The 19,236-nt window shown below is 40.3% G+C and overlaps 1 protein-coding gene across 3 annotated transcripts in view; it reads right to left on the bottom strand.

The window, feature by feature from the left end:
* Window positions 1-19,236, bottom strand: part of ubr1 (ubiquitin protein ligase E3 component n-recognin 1) — a 180,988-nt gene that overhangs the window by 125,577 nt on the left and 36,175 nt on the right. For 2 of the 3 annotated variants that reach the window (XM_078562935.1, XM_078562938.1), the window contains 7 exons: window positions 18,839-18,962; window positions 17,614-17,721; window positions 14,664-14,752; window positions 13,629-13,727; window positions 10,068-10,222; window positions 4,094-4,193; window positions 2,573-2,701 (listed from right to left, as the gene is read on the bottom strand). In XM_078562935.1, coding sequence (XP_078419061.1) covers window positions 2,573-2,701; window positions 4,094-4,193; window positions 10,068-10,222; window positions 13,629-13,727; window positions 14,664-14,752; window positions 17,614-17,721; window positions 18,839-18,962 — 804 coding nt within the window. Of the gene's footprint in view, window positions 1-2,572; window positions 2,702-4,093; window positions 4,194-10,067; window positions 10,223-13,628; window positions 13,728-14,663; window positions 14,753-17,613; window positions 17,722-18,834; window positions 18,963-19,236 lie in introns of all 3 variants that reach the window. The other variant, XM_078562936.1, reaches the window with a different exon arrangement.

Here is a 19,236-nt window from a genome sequence, read left to right on the forward strand (position 1 = left end):
CCTTTTGTACCAAAATGAGGTCCAAGAAATTATTTGCTATCATTGCATGACACAGCACAGGCACGACCATTAGGCTCATTATATGCCTTTAACAGCTTTTTGGTAGGGTTGTGCCAATGAATCCCACTCCTCTGTTCTCTCCTCATAGCCCTATTTTTTTTTCCTTCAAGAATTTATCTAATTCTCTTCTGAATGTTACTGCTGAATCTGCTTCCACTAGCCTTTCAGCCAGTACATTCCAGATCACAATTCACTGTGTAAAAAAAAGTTTCATTGTCATATCTGGTTAAACCTCTGTCTTCTGATTATCGACTCATCTACCACTGGGAACAGGTCCTCCCTACCAACTCTATCAAAACCCCTCAAAATTTTGAGTTCCTCTATCAAATCTCCTCAATCTCCCTGCTCCAAAGAGAAAATTCAAGCTTCTCCAGTCTCTCCACATTACAGAAACTCCTCATCCCTGGTACCATTCTAGCAACCTCTTCTGAATCCTCTCCAAAGCCCAGATATGCTTCCTAAAGTGCGGTGCCTAGAATGGAACACAATACTCCAGCTGAAGTCTAATCAATGTTTTATATAGGTTTTGCATAACTTCTTTATGTACTCTATTTGTCTATATTTAAAGCCAAGGATCCCATATGCTGTTTGGACAACCATCTCAATTTGTCCTGACACTTTCAAAGATTTGTGCACATACACTCCCAAGGCCTGTGTTCATGTACTCTGCTTATTGCAAGAGCCAAAGGAAATTTGATAGGATCCAATCAGACCACTGCTCGCTGTGTATCGTGCACACTCACAATTTGGCCTAAGACTCCCAGTTTTGGAGCTGAAAAGTACCCAGCATACCTCAAATTACTCTCAAAGGGTAAGGTATCTCAAAAATTTGAGCAACAGGTGAATCTAGCTGTTGCTACTCTTCAGTAGTGACATGACTGGTATTTTCCACAATCAGGATGCTGCCTTCAAACCAAAAGACATTCTGCCTTCCACACAAATGAGCAATGTGATATTTGAATATCAGTGGCAGAGTGATGCCAGGTATGAAAGCCGTAGGTTGCAATGACTGGTGTATGGTATCAAACAGCAGGTCTCTTCAGCTGTTCACAACAAGCAGAGTGCTGACCGCACTCAAGAAGCCAGTGCTTGCAAAACTCAACATAATGTCTAACATTAGATGCGATTCTGTGATTGGGCATCCCTTGCTGAACAATCCTGAGTGTGCTCGGAATTACACTAACAACCAATTTAAGATTATCAGTTGGGCTCGCAAAGGCTCAGTGCTTTCACCAGTGCTGCTTACATTAGATCCTGGGCATCACATGGAGAGACAGCATCACCAAAGTGCTGGCCAGAGGCCCCTCTGGGACATCAGTGACAGAGAGATGACTAAGGTTGTCAGGGCAAGTATTTCGCCTCACGGACTTAGAACTTAGAACATAAGAAATAGGAACAAGAGATCATTCGGCCCCTTGAGCTCACTCCGCCATTCAATAAGGTCATGGCTGATCATCTTGTTTTGATTTCCACGTTCCCATCTAACCCCGATAACCTTTGATTCCCTTGCATAACAAGAATCTATCTCTGCTTTAAAAATATTCAATGACCCCGCCTCCACCACCTTCTGAGGCAGGGAATTCCAAAGTCGCACAACCCTCAGAAAAAAAACTCTTATCTCATCTGCCTTAAGAGGGCGTCCCCTAATTTTAAAAGTGCCCCTTAGTTATGGACTCACCCACAAAAGGAAACAACTTATGCCCTGCCAGAGTGACAGTAGAATGGACACTACCAGATGGAAGATGATGATGGGGCCTCCCAAAGAGGACCTGGCAAAGTACATTTATGGAGGGCCTTTAAGAGCAGAACACCACCTGGGCTAGGGCAAGAGATTGTAATGGACCAGGACCAATGGCAGAATCTTGCTGCCCATAGTCCTGCATGGGACTGGCGGAACTAAGTCTAAGTATGTGGGGCTTGCAATGTGGTTCATTTACGTATGTTAGGAGCTACATATAATCATACGCAGGGACCTGTCCTCTGCAGGACAAAGGAACATGGGTTCACTAATGCCCTTTAGGGAAGGAAATCTGCCATCCTTACCTGGTTTGACCTTCATGTGACTTCAGACCCACAGCAATGTGGTTGACTCTTAAATGCCCTCTGAAATGGCCTCAAGGGCAATTAGGGATAGGCAATAAATGCTGGCCTAGCCAGTGATGCCACCATCCCATGAACGAATATAAAAGAAAACACGTGCAGGCTTTGCACCTTTTTTAAATTAAACAAAAGCATGGGGGACAACAGTTCCCTGACACATTCTCCATGGCAACACCTCGACCAGAGTCAACTTGCCAACCAATCAGCACCCTTTTTTTCATGCAGCATAAACTGCTGTTCCCTTGGAAAACTGACATTCTTGCTTCTGTCCTGATGAGTACAAAATGAAAAGCTTCCACAGCATGGCTCTTTGCTCAGCAATATATATCTTTTTCTTTCAGTGGCTGTGCCATAGGACCACATAGTAAGCTGCAAAGCAGATTTACTAAAAGTAATAATTCTCAATACTTACATCAGATGCACACCATTCCTGAATCATGGACAGGATACATTTTAGGAGCATCTGAATAGTGAACGCAGGCTCCCATTCAGGCTCAATCTCAAGATGCTGCCCAATCTGTCGGTTCACTGGCTCCATGTTCTGCAAACAATGCATTAAATGAACTGTTTAAAGTTTCTTCCAAAAGAAAAATCTCTTCAACAAATTGCAACTATATTAAATCAACAGAATCGCCAAGCAGAACAAATTGGCGCATTTTACTAACAAGTAAAAATGGTAATCTGTCCATTCCTAATCTTGAATCACATTGGTCACAATAAACATTCAAAGGTTCTTACTAGGATATTCGAGTCTTCATAAATGAAGATCAGTTAGTGTGCAAACCCTTTTTGTACCAAGCTGCAAATGGGAGAAAATGTTTTACTACCCTTAAGAACCAATAGTGCAGTCCGAGATTTATTTCCAAAAAATGTATCACCAGGTACCTTATGGCCCCAATTCTACCCTCGAACCCCATGATAGCTTGCCAAGGCACATTATGCAGCCTCACAAGAAAATCTTTGAGTGATATACCAGAGGGCTGCCAACACTCAAGCAAGGGCAATCTCAGCAGAAGTCAAAATCTTACTGAGAAACAGATAAGAAAAATAACAGAAGGAAAACTAAACCCAGACCATTGCCATTGCTAACACTGGGAGGGATTGTGATAGTACGCCAACAAAAGCATTTTGTTCTGTCACATCAGTTTCAGTTACAGAAATATCTTTTGGAAAAAAAAATGTGGAAAGTTAATATGTGGGCAATTATCTATAAATGTTTCTGGGGCTAGGACAGTTGAGTTTTTAATAGTGTCAAGATTGCATCCACAACTGGGAAGAGAACCCAACATCCATACTTTTACAAACACCCCATATTCTCTCTCCCACCCTTCAAAAATAATAACTTGCATTATATTGCACATAGATGGTCATCATGATAAACATCCTAAGGCACTCCACAGGAGCACTCTTGAACAAAATTTGACACTACATAATATTAGGACAGGTGAGGTAGGTTTTAAGGAACATCTTAAAAGGAGGAGAAAGAGGTAGAGAAGGAATTCCACAGTTTAGAGCCTAGGCAGCTGGAGGCACGTCCGCCAAAGGTAGAGCAATTAAAATCAGAGATTCAAAGGGGCAAAAATTGGAGGATCACAGAAATCTCAAAGGGCTGTAGGAGGTTACAGAGGTAAGGAGGGACGAGGTCATGGGGAGATTCGGCAACAAGAATGAGAAATTTAAATCCCACTAACTTGTCCCAAAATAATTAACTGCATTCCCAGCTAATCAAGTTCTTGCAGCTTTGACAGACTATTAGCACAGAAAGAAAATTCCTTGTAACAGGAATACAAAATATCCCACATCTACCCACTAGCCTTGATAAACTATTTAGTGGGAATTGTTCACATTAAAAGCACTTCCTCTCAGTGCCATTAATAACTTCATAAATCGGCAACATTAAGAACAGTGCAACTGAAGTTTTACTGTTATTTACCTGCATAGATTTTAAAAGCCTCAGAAAAGCTTTAAAACCTTCAAGGAAATGTTCTCTCTGTCTATCTGTCCACAGAGGTGGTTTGCTGATCAAAACATATCTGCAAAGAAGAGGGGAGAAAAAGAAGTAAAATTGCACTACTGTGGAGAAACTACGCTAAATAAGGAGGGAACAACATAGTACATCTTTCTTTAAAACATAGCATTATTTCAGAATGTACAGCACAGACACAAGTCTTTCAGCCAACTTGTTCGTGGTAGATTCTATGTTCCACCCGAGACTCCTCCCACTCTTCTTCATTTCATCCCAGCAGTAAAACCTTCCATTCAATTCTCTCTCATCTGTATATTTAGTTTCCTCTTAAATACATCAATGCTATTCACCTCAACCTATCAATGTGGCAGCAAACTTGAATTGACCAAGTCAATGATTTACCCCTTGAGCTGGAGAAATTACTTGTGCAAAGCCACATTCTGCCATGCTGCAGTGAAAGTCATTGATAGGCCTGCAAAGTAATTGCAGCCACCAAATGAATTGTTTTGACCCATCTTGAAGCTATGCTGATCTTTAGAATCTTTTTTTTTAAACTATAAAAGTGATATTGGGCACTGACTGGTGGATTAGCCTTGCACCTCAAGAAACTGGGTTTGAATCCAGTTCAAACTGATGGGTAGAACCTGCCCCCTCCCCCAAATTTAAGCTGCCCAAGCTCTCTCACTACCGCACCTGAGCTTACAGTTAAAACTATCCATAACTCACCACAAATAGGCAATCTCATTCTAAAGCCCATGATACCTGCAGGAATGGAACAAGTTCACTCTAGTGTTGTTTTCATGGTAGCAATAAGCATGAGCAAATCAAAAGAAAATTTACTCTAAATGGTAGGGTGACAGAATGTGAACTGGTTGGGACCTTGGCTTTTATTGCCTAACAATTTCCATGTTTCTAAATTTGTTGCCCACGCCTAATCTGAAACTGCCTGATACCAATACACAAATCCAAAACAAAAATATACTTCACTCTCCAGAAATGACAATCTTATTTAACAAGCACACAAGAAAAAATCACAAGATTCCATTGGTAACTCAGTGGGTAAACACTGTACGTTATGACTGACCACAAGGACTACAAAGATCCCAGCTTCAAAGGAGTCTCGGCTGAATTCTTCATTGGATTTATTAGTGACTCTCGCTTATGACCCCTAGTTTAAGATCCTCCACAAGTGCATCTTCTCTGCATCTATCCTATCAAGCCCCTTGATAATTTTGACGAGAATAATTTCATAATTAGCCACTGAGCATCTTTTTTTGTCTCTAACCAATCACTTGGTTTCCAACTGAGGGTAGATAGTGGCCTGCTTCCAAATGCTGTAATGCCAAGTTGCAACTGGACTTAGCTATTCCCAGTTGAGCAACGAAGTGGAGACATGCTACATCTGGCATGTGTTTGAACTGGGGAGAAAAAAATAAGCTAGCAACACCATGAACAGTAAATGTTGGAAATGTCAGGAAAGGGACATGGTTGAGCTCGATTTCTTGCACATGAAGAGGCTCTCAGGTAAGGTACTGGATAGGCAGACCAGTAGAATCGTAAAATAGGTTTGTACGTAAATCCTTTCTTAGAAAAAGAAAAACAACAACTTGTTTTTCTGTAGCATCCTTCATGACCTCAGTACATCACAAAATGCTTTCCAACCAATTAAGCACTTCTTGAAGTGCAGCCACCATTTTAATTTAGGAAATGCAACTGCCAATTTGGTCACAGTACAAACAGCATTGTTATGACCAGATAATCTGCCTGTGACATTCACTGATGGATAAATATTGGCCAGGACACTAAGGAGAACTTTGAAATGGCGCAGTGGGATCTTTTACGTCCACTTGAGGGGGAAAGCAGGTCTCAGTTTTATGTTTCAGCTGAACAACAGCACCTCTGACAATGCAGCAGTGCACTACTGCACTGAAGTGTCTGCATGGATCTTGTGCTCTAGAGTAGGCCTTCTGACGTAGAGGTGAGAGTTCTACCAAAGAGCCATGGCTAACAGAACAACCACCATATCGATACATTGGCCATATATTTCTTAGTGGAGTTCAGTATCTTGATCTTGCCTACCAAGCCCTGCGACCCAATTAAGCTGTTGATCATACCTTGGTAAAGGTAATACTTCCTGGCATCTGGTTGATCTGAAAATAATTTTCTTGTTACTATCTCTTTCACATTTTCATTTCATCAAGATGCCTTTCAAAAGTTTTTTTGAGCCTGAAAAGTCCCAATTTGTTCATTCATTCCTCAAATTTCCACGTGACATGAGCAATCTCATTTTGCACTGCTTTTAGGACCTGGATATCACTGTAAGGTTCAATCCTATCCATGGAGCTTACAACTTCTGATCTAATATCCCAAAAGCACTTCACAGTGATGATTAACAATAAGTCATTCCCTCAGAGTTTAAAGTTGGTCAAAGGAAGAACTTGCTTTTATATAGCACCCTATCCCATATCTCAAAGCAATCTTCATATACAATTAACTACTTTGGAATGCAGTCACTTTTGCAATGAAAGTGAAAGCAGTCGCTTTTGCAGACACCACAACTAATAATAAAATGAATAATGTATTTTTATATGTTGGTCAATGGATAAATATTTGCCAGGCCACTAGAAGAACAACTTTTCTTCATCAACAGAGTGTTTTTACCTTTAAACAAACTCTTAACCACCTGAGAGATTATAGTTAAACAGAACTGAATGACTGAATCTCCAACAATGCAACTGATCAGAGAAGAACTATGCTCAACTTGGTAACTTTTAGTAAGGAGTGGATAAGATGTTAAGATGACAGTTGATTTGGGTTATCAATTAAAAAACCTACTGGATTTTTTGTTTTTAAAATGTATCAGGTAATCAGACTAAGCAAGGTGTCCAGAAGCTGATCTACTTGCACTGAGCTTTCCACCAATATAAACCAGTCTCAAGGTTCATAGTGAACTCCACCAATAAAATAAAAGCACAAAATGTTAGAAATACTCAAGTGGGTCAGGTAGCACCCGTGGAGAGAGAAACAGGGTTAACAGCCCTGATAGTTAACGGGGTGTATTTTTGAAGCAGGGAGTAAGAGTTATGGTTGGGAAACGTGAAAGTTTTTAACTCCATGACCTGTGAGATTTTTATCTGGGCTCCATGCCGGAAAGCCAATCTGACTAACAGGCTTGGCCGCCTGTCAGGCAAAGTATGCTCCAGTAAAGGCTGCATCTCAGGTGTAACTAACATTAATGGGAGCAGGGATGAAATTTATAGGTAAATTTCCTGGGTCTTCCTCTGGCCTCTGAAAGGGCACTTACCTTAAAAATCCAGCTCTTCTCATCTCTTGAGATTTTGAGGTCAGGGAAACATAGAACAGTAAATAAAATACAAACCTTGATGCAATGAAAGCACATAGCCTCCTTAAAAGGGTTTCAAAAGACTGGCCCGCCTCTTGAGAGTGAATTGGTCGCCCGCCCATTGTCCTGCCTCCAATAAAACCAGAAGTGGGCAAGTTCAGCGCACTGACCTACACCCCCCAGTATTTTAGATGTAAATTATCCTGATATTTCAGGTTGATAACCTGACATCAGAACCATCAGGGGATTAAACTAAAACATTTGTATGTGGTAACAGGGCTCTTGGATAATTATAATTTGATTAACAAATCAATGTTGATAGTCCCCAAAAAGAAATCATGTTTGACAAATCTATTAAGAGTTTTTGAGATTGTAACTAACAGGGTAGACAAGGAGAACCAGTGGATGTAATGTATTTGGACTTTCAAAAGGTGTCACACAATAGATTATTACACAAAATTACGGGTCTTGGGATTGGAGGTAATGTATTAGCGTGGACTGAGGATTTGTTAACGGACAGTAAGCAGAGTATGAATAAACAAGATATTTTCGGTTGGCACGCTGTAATTTTTAAAATTCATTTATGGGGTGTGGACTTCGCTGGCTAGGCCAGCATTTATTGCCCATCCCTAATTGCCCTTGAAAAGGTAGTGGTGAGCTGCCTTCTTGAACCGCCACAGTCCGTGTGGTGTAGGTACATCCACAGTGCTGTTAGGGATGGAGTTCCAGGATTTTGACCCAGCAACAGTGAAGGATCGATGATATAGTTCCAAGTTAGGATGGTGAACGGCTTGGATGGGAACTTGCAGGTAGTGGTGTTCCCATGTATCTCCTGCCTTTGTCCTTCTAGATGGTAGTGGTCATGGGTTTGGAAGGTGCTGCTCAAGGAGCCTTGGCGAGTTTCTGCAGTGCATCTTGTAGATGGTACACACTGGTGCCAATGTTCATCAATGGTGGAGAGTGAATGTTTGTGGAAGGGGTGCCAATCAAGCAGGCTGCTTTATCCTGGATGGTGTCAAACTTCTCTAGTGTTGTTGAAGCTGCACTCATCCAGGCAAGTAATTAGCAAGAATCAGTGCTTGGCCTCAACTATTTGCAATCTAAATTAATGGTGTAAATCAGGGATAACAGTGCAATGTATCCAAGTTTGTTGATAATACAAGTTAGGTAGCAAAGTAAATAGTGAGGAGGATACAAAAAGGCTGCAGAGGGATACAGACATGTTGGGTGAGTAGGCAGTATGGCAGATGGACTACAATGTGGACAAATGTGAAGTTATCCACATTGGCAGGTCAACAGAGAAGCAGAATATTTTTTTTTTAAAAAGTGGGAAACTGGGGCCTGGATGTTTTCACACATGCAGGCACAGCAAGCAATTAGGTAAATAAATGATTAACATTTGCGAAGAGATTGTAATACAAGAGTAAAGAAGTCTTAGTGCAATTTTTTAGGGTCTTGGTGAGGCTACAACTGGAGGACTGTGTAGAGTTTTGTTCCCTTTACTTAAGGAAGGACAAACTTACCTTAGAGAAAAGCAACAAATGTTCACTAGAATGATTCCTGGAATGAGGGGAGTGTACCATAAGGGCAAATTGAATAGACTACTGTATTCCCTATATTCCCTAGAATGATTATCACATTGAAATGCAAAAATTCTTAAGGGGCTAGATAGGATAAATTCTGGAAGGATGCCTCTCCTGGCGGGGGAATCTAGAACATATGGCTGCCACCTCAGGGTAAGAGGTCTTCCACTTAGGACTGAGACGAGGAGAAATTTCTTCAGTCACAGGTTGTGGATCTTTTGAATTCTCTACCTCAGTGAATGCTCACTCATTCAAGATGTTCAAGACAAAGATCGACAGATATTTGGTTACCAAAGGAATCAAATTATATGGATATAGTGCAGGAAGGGGAAGTTGAGGTAGATGATCAGTCATGATCTTATTGAATGGAAGATGAAGTTGGAAGGGCCAAATGGCCTATTCCTGCTCCTATGTTATTGTAACTCAGGATTTAACTGATTTGTTTAAATAGATAATATATGTTTTGTTTAAGCATTATAATTTCTCAACTTCATTAAATCTAGATCCTTCACAAAATGCAGCGAATAAAACAGCAACAAAATACAACTCAGTTAAACAAAGGAGCACAATACAGCAATTTCTTCATTGCACTAGAATTTTTGAGAGCAGCTGCGTGATCAAAATGGCTACAGAGTCGAGCACAACTACCAATGCACTTCCAGAACACTGCACACAGTTCCCAGTCATAAAAATGAAATACACCACTTAAATGAATTAAAGAATTATATTTGCACGCTTAGAGGGAATAATCTTTACGAAGACTCCTATGCAGCAAGGAGTTAACAAGAAAAACGTGTCTACAAAGCACAGATTGGAAATGAGAAGCTGCCACTTTGCTATGCGACTTTTGTTACATATATACAATGGTCCTAAATATTATCTGATCGCCAGTAAACCTTGTAAAAACAATCAGGCTTTCAACATGTCAAGAAATAAATGACAACTTGAAAGTACACTGGCACCCAATCCATCACAAAAGAAAGGTGACCGATCTGGAGTCTGAAGACACACTTACTTAAGGTCATACAAGACCATTTGTTTCCTGAACAATTTATCCTGGGAGTAACTCTGAAAATGAAGCTTGCCGTTATCCATGTGCTCAGACAACAGCTCGATTATGGTTTCGATAATGATTTTGAGAGCATCGTGTTCTTCAATCAGATGACGAGCCTGACAAAAATTAAAAACTTACTGTAACATTCATTCAAGTGGAGACCAGGAAAAAAATTAAATCAGAACCTTTACGTTGTTACATTTTTCATCTTGGATGATGCATATAGAGCTAGGGAGAAACCAAAGGGTTTAAGAACATAACAAATAAGAGGAGTAGGTCATACGCCCCCTCAAGCCTTCTCTGACAATCAAAAAGATCATGGCTGTTCTTCGACCTCAAATCCACTTCCCCCTCCAACCTATCAATCTCAGCCTTGATTATACTCAACAATTAAGCATCCAGGGCATCTTGGTGTAGAGAATTCCAAAGATTCCCAACTATGAGAATTAAATTTCTTCTTATCTCAGTTCTCTGGGGCCAACCCCTTATCCTTAGACAGTGCCCTCTAATGCTGAACTTCCCATCCAAGAGAAACATCCTTTCAGCATCTACCATGTTAAATCCTCTCAGAATCTTATATCTTTCAATCAGATCACTTCTCATTCTTTTAAATGGAAGCAAATATGGGCCCACTCTTCTCAAGCATTCCACATAGGGCAAATTTCTCATCCCAGGCATCAATCCAGCAAACCTTTGTTGCGCCCTATATAGGCAAGTATAACCTTCCTTAGGTATGGAGGCAAACTGTTCACAGTACAGCAGGTGTGGTCTCACCAAAGCCCCATATAATTGCAGTAAGACTTCCTTATTCATGTATTCTAAGCGCCTTGCAATAAATACCATGTAACTTTGCCTTACTAATTGCTTGCGGTACCTGCATGCTAACTTTGTGTTTTGCATACAAAGACATCAAAATCCTTCTGAACACCAACACTGACTTGTTTATTACCACTTAAAAAATATTCTGTTTTTCTATTCTTCCTACCAAAATGAATAACCCCAATTTCCCCACATTATATTCCATCTTCCACTTTCTTGCCCATTTACTTCACTATATCCCTTAGCAGACTCAACAGCTTATTTTCACCTAGCTTTGTACCATTAGCCAACTTGGCCCATTCATCTAACTCATTGATATAGATCGTAAATACCTGAGGTTCCAACACTGATCCTTGCAGCACCCGACCAGTCACAGCTAGCTAACCTGAAAATGGCCTATTTTTCCCTACACTCTGCTTTCTGTCCTTTAACCAATCCTACATCTATGCTAATATATTATCCCATCCCATGAGCCTTGATCTTGTGCAACAAGGTTTCGTGTGACACATTATTGAATACCTTATGAAAATCCAAACATACAACATCTACAGGTTCCCCTTTAATTTACCTGTTAGGCCCATTCTCAAAAAATCTAATAGATCTGTCAAACACAATTTCCCTTTTCTAAAACCCTGCTGTCTCTGCTTAATATCATGATTTTCTAAATCCCCCATTACATCTTCAATAATAGATTCTAGCATTTTCCCAATGGCCGATGTCAAGCTAACTTGCCCATTGTTCCTGGGTTTTTTTCCCTGAATAGCAGTGTTACATTTACAACCTTCCAATCCATTGGGATCATTCCAGAATCTATGAAATTTTGGAAGATCACAACCAGTACATTCACTATCTCTGTAGCCATCTCTTTTAGAACCCAAGGATGTGGGTTATCAGATCCAGGAGCTGTCAGCTTTTAATCCCATTAATTTTTCTAGTATTTTTTTCTTTACCAACATTAATTACTTTAAGTTCCTCAATCTCATTAGATCCTTGGTTTCCCACCACTTCTGGTTTGTTTTTTATGTCTTCTGCTGTGAAGACCGGCAAAATATTTGTTTGTCTTTGCCATTTCCTTACTCTTGCATTATCACTTTCCCCTTCGGAGCCTCTCGGGGACAAAATTTATACTCTTTTTTTAAAATTTATTCTTTCATGGGGTGAGAGCTTCACTGGCAAAGCCAGCATTTGTTGCCCATCCCCAATTGCCCTTGAACTGGGGGCAGTTGAGAGTCAACCACAATGCCGTGGGTCTGCAGTTACATGTAGCACAGACCAGGTTAAGGGTGGCAGATTTCCTACCCTAAAGGGCATTTGTGAACCAGATGGGTTTTTAAATGACAATGAAGTTTCATGGTCCACTCCTGAGGCTAGCTTTATATTCCATATTTATTAATTGAATTTAAATTCCACCAGCTGCCGTGGTGGGATTTGAACCCATTTCCCCACAGCATTAGACTGGGCCTCTGGATTATTTGTCCAGTGATATTACCACTACACCACCATCTTCTCTAACATCTGTCGAAGCTCTTGACATCAATTTTTATATTACTTGCTAGTTTACTCTCCCACTATCAAATTTTTGGACTTGCTTTGCTGGTTTAAAGTTCTCCCAATCCTCAGGCTTACTACTCTTCTCGACAATACAACAAGCCCCTCCTTTTAAACTAATGCTATCCTTAACCTCTTTAATTAGCCATGGATGGATTGCTTTTCCCCGTGGAGATTTCATTTGTCAATGCATATTGTTGAGAATTATGAAATATTTATTTAAATATTCACTACTGCTTATGAAACGTCATACCTTTTAAACTGATTTCCCAATCTACCTTGGCCAACGCCCCCCCTCATACCCACATAATTAGCTTTATATAACAAATTTAGTACCCTAGTTTCAGACTTAACCACATTGCTCTCAAAGATAATGAAATTCTATTATGATCACTCTTCACCAGAAGATCCCTTACTATGAGATTACTAATTAACGCTCTCTCATTACCCAGGACAAGATATGAAGTGGCCTTTTCCCTGGTCAGTTCTGCAACATATTGCTCTTAGAAAATGTCTTGAATGCATTCCATGAACTCATCTTTCAATCTACTATTGCAAATTTGATTTGTACAGTCTGTGTGAAGGTTAAAACTCCCCCACAATTATTGCATTGCCTTTGTAAAAAGCTCCTTTTATTTAATGCTCTATCCAACAGCATAGCCACCATTAAAGGGCCTAGCAACCACTCCCACGAATGTTTTCCACCCCTTGCTATTTCTCATCTCCATCCATACTGATTCTACTTCCTGATCTTTTGAGCCAAGGCTCTTCCTCAATGTCCTTGTGTCATCCTTTATCATCAGGCTATCCACATCCCAACTGATCCAGCACGTTTCCATTTTGTCTGACTTTCTGAAACGACAAATATCCTGGAGTATTCAATTCCTAGCCTTGCTCACCGTGCAACCATATCTCTGAAATGACTATTAAATCAAACTCATTTATTTTTGTTTGTGTCATCTAGCTTGTTACAAATGCCTCATTCTTTCAGATAAAGCCAGAGAATTTAACATAGTATCATTGATTACCAGTCTGTTCAATCAACAGTCCAGTCATCACATGCTCTTCACTGCAAACATAATTAACGGAATTTTACTTATACCTGTGGCACTTTCCATCCATTCTTCAGAACTGTATTGTACTCGTTCAACTTACCAGTGTTGGAACGGTGAATATTTGAACAGACTGTGCAGTCACAGAAACGTTGCGATCATGATCATCCTCCACAAACTCAAGCTGCAGTTGCTTGTAATGCTATTGGAAACAAAGATAATCATTCCCTTTCAACCACACTGTAGAAAACTTCAGTGGCTGATGCACTAAGTTTAAAAATCTATAATTACATTACAAAGTATAGGTCATTAGGCCCAAAAAATCTCTGTTCCATGCAAGATTTCTCTAATTCATCTAACCCTACAGGAACAGGTCATTCAGCTCCTCAAGCCCATTACGTCTTCAATTAGACCATTGCTCATCGGTACCTCTACTCCAAATACACCTTGGTTCCATAACCCTTAATAACCTGACGTAACAAAAATCTATCAATCTTGGTTTTGAAATTTTCAACTGAAACCCAGCCTTTTTGGTGGAAAATGTTTCAGATTTCCCCTATCCTTTGTATGATTTGCTTACTGATATTATCCATGAACAACCTAGTTCTAATTTTAAGGTTATGTGTCCTTGTTCTGAGTTCTCCCACCTATAAGCATATCCTATTCTTTTCTCTGTCATGTGCTTTAAATGTATCTATGTTATACGTTTCAACTAATCCCTGTGGTAGCAAATTTCACATTGTCATCAATTGCCAAGGAAAGAAGTTTCTCCTGAATCCCTCATTCGATTTATCAGTGACTATCTTATATTTACAGCCCCTAGCTTTGCACTCCCCTACGAGTGGAAACACTTTCTTTATGTCTACCCTATTGAACACCTGAATGATTTTAATGACAATTTCAAATTTGATGCCTTGCACCAAGGATTTCCCACAATTAATTTGCCTAAAACAGTGTGTTTATTTTTACTGTTGATTTCTCTCAGTGACCAAATTTTGTATTTTAGTCCTCTCATTTTTGTCTCTAACCTATACTCTAGAAAATCACTTTCCAACTCAGGGCTCTTGGGAATGAAGGAAGGTCTGCTTCCAAATCTTAATCACTGCTGGGTTGTAACCAGGACAATATAAGCACTTACAGTGACAAATTCAATAGCAAAGAGCCTCTTGTATTCGGTTTCCATCAGCAAACTGCATACTATTAGTTCATGGAAGACTTTGCGTGCTCCTGCATTAAAAAATGAATGCATATTTATTCTGATTGTTCCTTGGTTAAGTCCATAGCGTTAAGACACTTCATATTTTTATACTTGTGCAATCTGTAGTAGTGTCATCAATGACATCTTGCAGCTACCAAATACAAATCCACACCTGTAGTCATGGGCTGAATGGCCACTATATGATTTACAGTTGTGTGGTAAACCAACTACTGAATGAGTGGCATATGTCAGAACATCAGGATACATGGTTGGTCTGAATTCCCACATAGGATTCTGACCACAGCAGCATTAAGAATCATGTAATAAATTAATGAAGAAAATGGAAAGCGCATTTCATATTTAATGCCTTTACAAGAGCGTCCTAGGTCCAACCATCTTCAGCTGCTTCATCAATGACCTTCCTTCCATCATAAGGTCAGAAGTGGGGATGTTCGCTTGTGATTGCACAATGTTCAGCACCATTTGCAACTCCTCAGATACTGACGCAGTCCATGTTCAAAGACAGCAAGACCTGGTCAAAATTCCAGGCTTGGGCTGACAAGTGGCAAGTAACATTCTTGCCACACAAATGCCAGGCAATGACCATTTCCAACAAGAGAGAATGTAACCAACGCCCCTTGACATTCAATGGCCTTACCATCACCTAATACCCTACTATCAACATCCTGGGGGGGCTAATATTAACTAGAAACTGAACTGGACTAGCCATATAAATACCGTGACTACAAGAACAGGTCAGAGGTGAAGAATCCTGCGCGAGTAACTCACCTCCCGATTCCCCAAAGCCTGTCCACTGTCTACAAAACACAAGTCAGGATTGTGATGGAATACTCTCCACTTGCCTGGATGAGTACAGCTCCAACGACACAAGAAGCTCGACACCATCCAGGATAAAGCAGCCGACTTGATTTGCACCCCAAACACAAACATTCACTCCCTCCGCCACTGACGCGCAGTAGCAGCAGTGTGTACCATCTATAAGATGCACTGCAGCAATTCGCCAAGGCTCCTTAGATCGCACCTTCCAAACCCATGGCCAATACCATCTAGAAGGACAAGGGTAGCAGATGCATGGGAACACCACCATCTGCAAGTTCCCCTCCAAGTCACACACCATCCTGACTTGGAAATATACCGCCATTCCTTCACTGTCACTGGATCAAAATTCTGGAACTCCGTCCCTAACAGCACTATACTTGGATAAGCATGCTCCAACAACACTGAGGAAGCTTGACACAACCCAGGGCAAAGCTGCCTGCTAGGTCAGCACCCCATCTACCACCTTTAACATTCACCATCTCCATCAGCGTACAGTGGCAGTATACATATATATGATGCACTGCAACACAGAATCTCAGTGCAGAAGAGGCTCTTCGGCCCATCGAGTCTGCACCGACATTGACCAGGTCAATGGAATATTGACCAGGTCTTGCTGCCTTTGGACATGGACTGCGTCAGTATCTGAGGAGTTGCAAATGGTGCTGAACATTGTGCAATAGCATCTTTCAAACGCGTGACCTCTATCACCTATAGGGACAAGAACAGTAGGCGCATGGGAACACCACCAACTGCAAGTTTCCCTCAAGCCACACACCATCCTTACTGGGGACTATATTATTGTTCCTTCACGGTCACTAGGTCAGAATTCTGGTGCTTCCCTCTTAACAGCACTTGCACCACATGGTCTGCAGCGGTTCAAGAAGGCAGCTCACTACCACCTACTCTAGGGAAATTATGGATGGGCAATCAATGCTGGTCCAGCCAGTGCCACCCACAACTCATGAATGAATAAAAATACATTAAGGCTTAGATAGTCCGAAGCCCTTTTGTTCAAATCCAGATTACGCAGAGGTCAGTTAAAAAGCAAAATATCTTTAAAAAGGCGATTTAACTTTGTACTTCCAGACCCTCATTCCTCTAATGCATTCCTCCTTCCTTTCCAATTGTTCCTCCTGCTGGCTAAATCCTGCACTCTAGGATTCCCTCTTATACCTTGTTGCCTCTCCACTTCCCTCCTCAAAACCCACCTCTTTAACCAAGCTTTAGGTTACCTCCCCTAAAATCTCCTTGAGTAGGTGGGCTTGGAACAACGAAGAGAAAGCTACCCATAAAATTTCCACAAAGAATGGCAACAAAGCACTGGCAGGGACTTAATTTTCCTGCAGGTCAAACTTTAAGCTCAGAATCAAAGCATAGAAAGATTTTTGGTCCATTGTGCTTGTGCTGGCTCTGTGAACGAGATATCCAATTAGTCCCACTCTTGTGCTCTTTCCTCATAGCCCTGCAATATTTTCATTTTCAAGCATATGCCCAATTCCCTTTGAAAGTTATATTATGAGTTCTTAAAATTAAAAATACATCAGTAGGATAGTGGGAGAAAATCACTTCAGGTTACCATGGATACAATATTTCTGCACAATTGGATCGCAATGATTTTTCGCTCCAAATGAAATGTGCGATGACAAAATACCAGAAATTAAATATGAAAAGACTACTTTCAAACAGCATTTGAGAGATGTCAAGTTAATAATGCTGGATTAATAGACAATTATGCAGCAGGAGCCATCTCACACAATAATAGTGTAGGGCCTTTAAATGATGACTCGATCACAGGGATATTTCAGAGGTACTCAGTTAAATGGAGAAACACTGGAACCCATTATTGGAAACTAACCTGTTGTTAAAAAGACACTAATCATTTTCTGATTATTGTGCCTCAAAAACAAGTTAACTGATTCAGATTTTTAAATGAGAAACAAAAAATCCTTTGGAAGGTAGGAAAACCTCAGGAAAAACACAGCTGTGGGCCTCCTTTGCCTGGAATTAGACTAGTTGCTGACACAATTGGCGGAGCACTAAATTTACTCACCTTTCCAGAGTTTGGCATCAGCCAACATTAATTTGCTGATCAAGCAAGGCTGATCAGAGTCTGATTCTTGGTTAAGCACCACCTCACAGAAAATCTGACGTAAGCTAGCTGCACAAAAGAAGGAAAAACAATTCACATCCACTCAAACTCAAATTTACGTTTAACACAGTTCTGCTCTAACCAAGAATTATGACACGTCATGAATTAAGAGTGAAATTGGCAATGTTTTGTGACCCTGAGTTATACAACTCTGCTCCAACGGATGAAGAAATACTCATATGGTCTCAAAATTTAAGAAACTCAAGACCCCAGAATTAGACCTGTTAGCTTGACGTCAGCCATAGAAAAAGAGGGAAAGTATAATAAGGAATGTAATTTATGAATTTAACAGCTATTAGAAAACCCAATCATAACTTTAGAAAATAGAAGTCTTGTCTAACACAATTGAGTTATTTGAGGAAGAGATCAATTTAATCAATGACAGAAATCCAATGTGTGTTATATTCTTTGATAAAGTGCCACAGGACAGCTATCAAAAGGAAAATTGGGACTGGCAGCTAAATATTTAACAGGCTCAAAGGCATAAGGGACTTATCAACTGGAGTAGATGCACAATAGTATAATGAATGACCTGAGCCCCACATGATTCTACATTGGGACCAGTGCCGGTCTTCACTATAAAAGAGTTGCGTGAGGGCATTAACAACATCATGCACAAGTTTGCATATCACACAGAAATGTGTTTAGGATTTGACAATTTATACAAAATAAATAGGGCACACAGCAGTAAAGACCACAGAGTTGGTCAGGGGCCTGAAGATTATAGTTAAATTATTGAGCGCCCACAAGCAGTGCAATGGGGCCACTGGGAAAACAAACAGGTCCTTAAGGACAATACAATATAAAACTAAGGAAACTGTACTTAGACATTTTCATGCATGAATTCAGTTGCACTTGGAAGACCCTGCCCAGTCTTTGTCCCTATCAATGACAGGGCATATCAAGGTACCAAAATAATACCCAGTCTTCAGAATTTTCGTTATCATGAGCAGCTTTGACATAGACATGAATGCAAAGTGCATTTGAGGTTTGTATGTATGATTGAGGAAACAACGTCAACAGTTCAATTATGCTAATGTCTTGCAGGTGCCTTCTGCTTAATTAGACACTGTGTAAAATGGATTAAGATAGCCAATCAAAATAGTAAAACAAGCTTTGCACTTGCCTGAGTAACTGATAACTTGGTTGAGCCATGAGAGAAGACGTAAAGCGAATGTCTGATGGGATACGACAGACGAGTGAAGAATTTCAACGCGTAGAGGTGACTGGAATACATTGTTTGTAATGTTCTGAAAGAAAAGACAACAATTCACTTTACAATATTCTTTACATTTGGCTAAATGCCCATTTAAACAATCCATTGTTTGTATTTGTGTTAATGGTAAAATACTGGATACTCAGTCCTCGACGTATGGCCTATATCCACTAGAGTTTAGAAGAATAAGAGGTGATCTTATTGAAGCATAAGATTCTGAGGGGACATGATAAGGTGGTTACAGGGAGGATGTTTCCTCTTGTTGGGAAGACTAGAACTAGAGGACACAATTTAAGAATAAGGGGTCT

This window comes from Cetorhinus maximus, chromosome 18, assembly GCF_964194155.1.
Source record: "Cetorhinus maximus chromosome 18, sCetMax3.hap1.1, whole genome shotgun sequence".
Classification (NCBI taxonomy): Eukaryota; Metazoa; Chordata; class Chondrichthyes; order Lamniformes; family Cetorhinidae; genus Cetorhinus; species Cetorhinus maximus.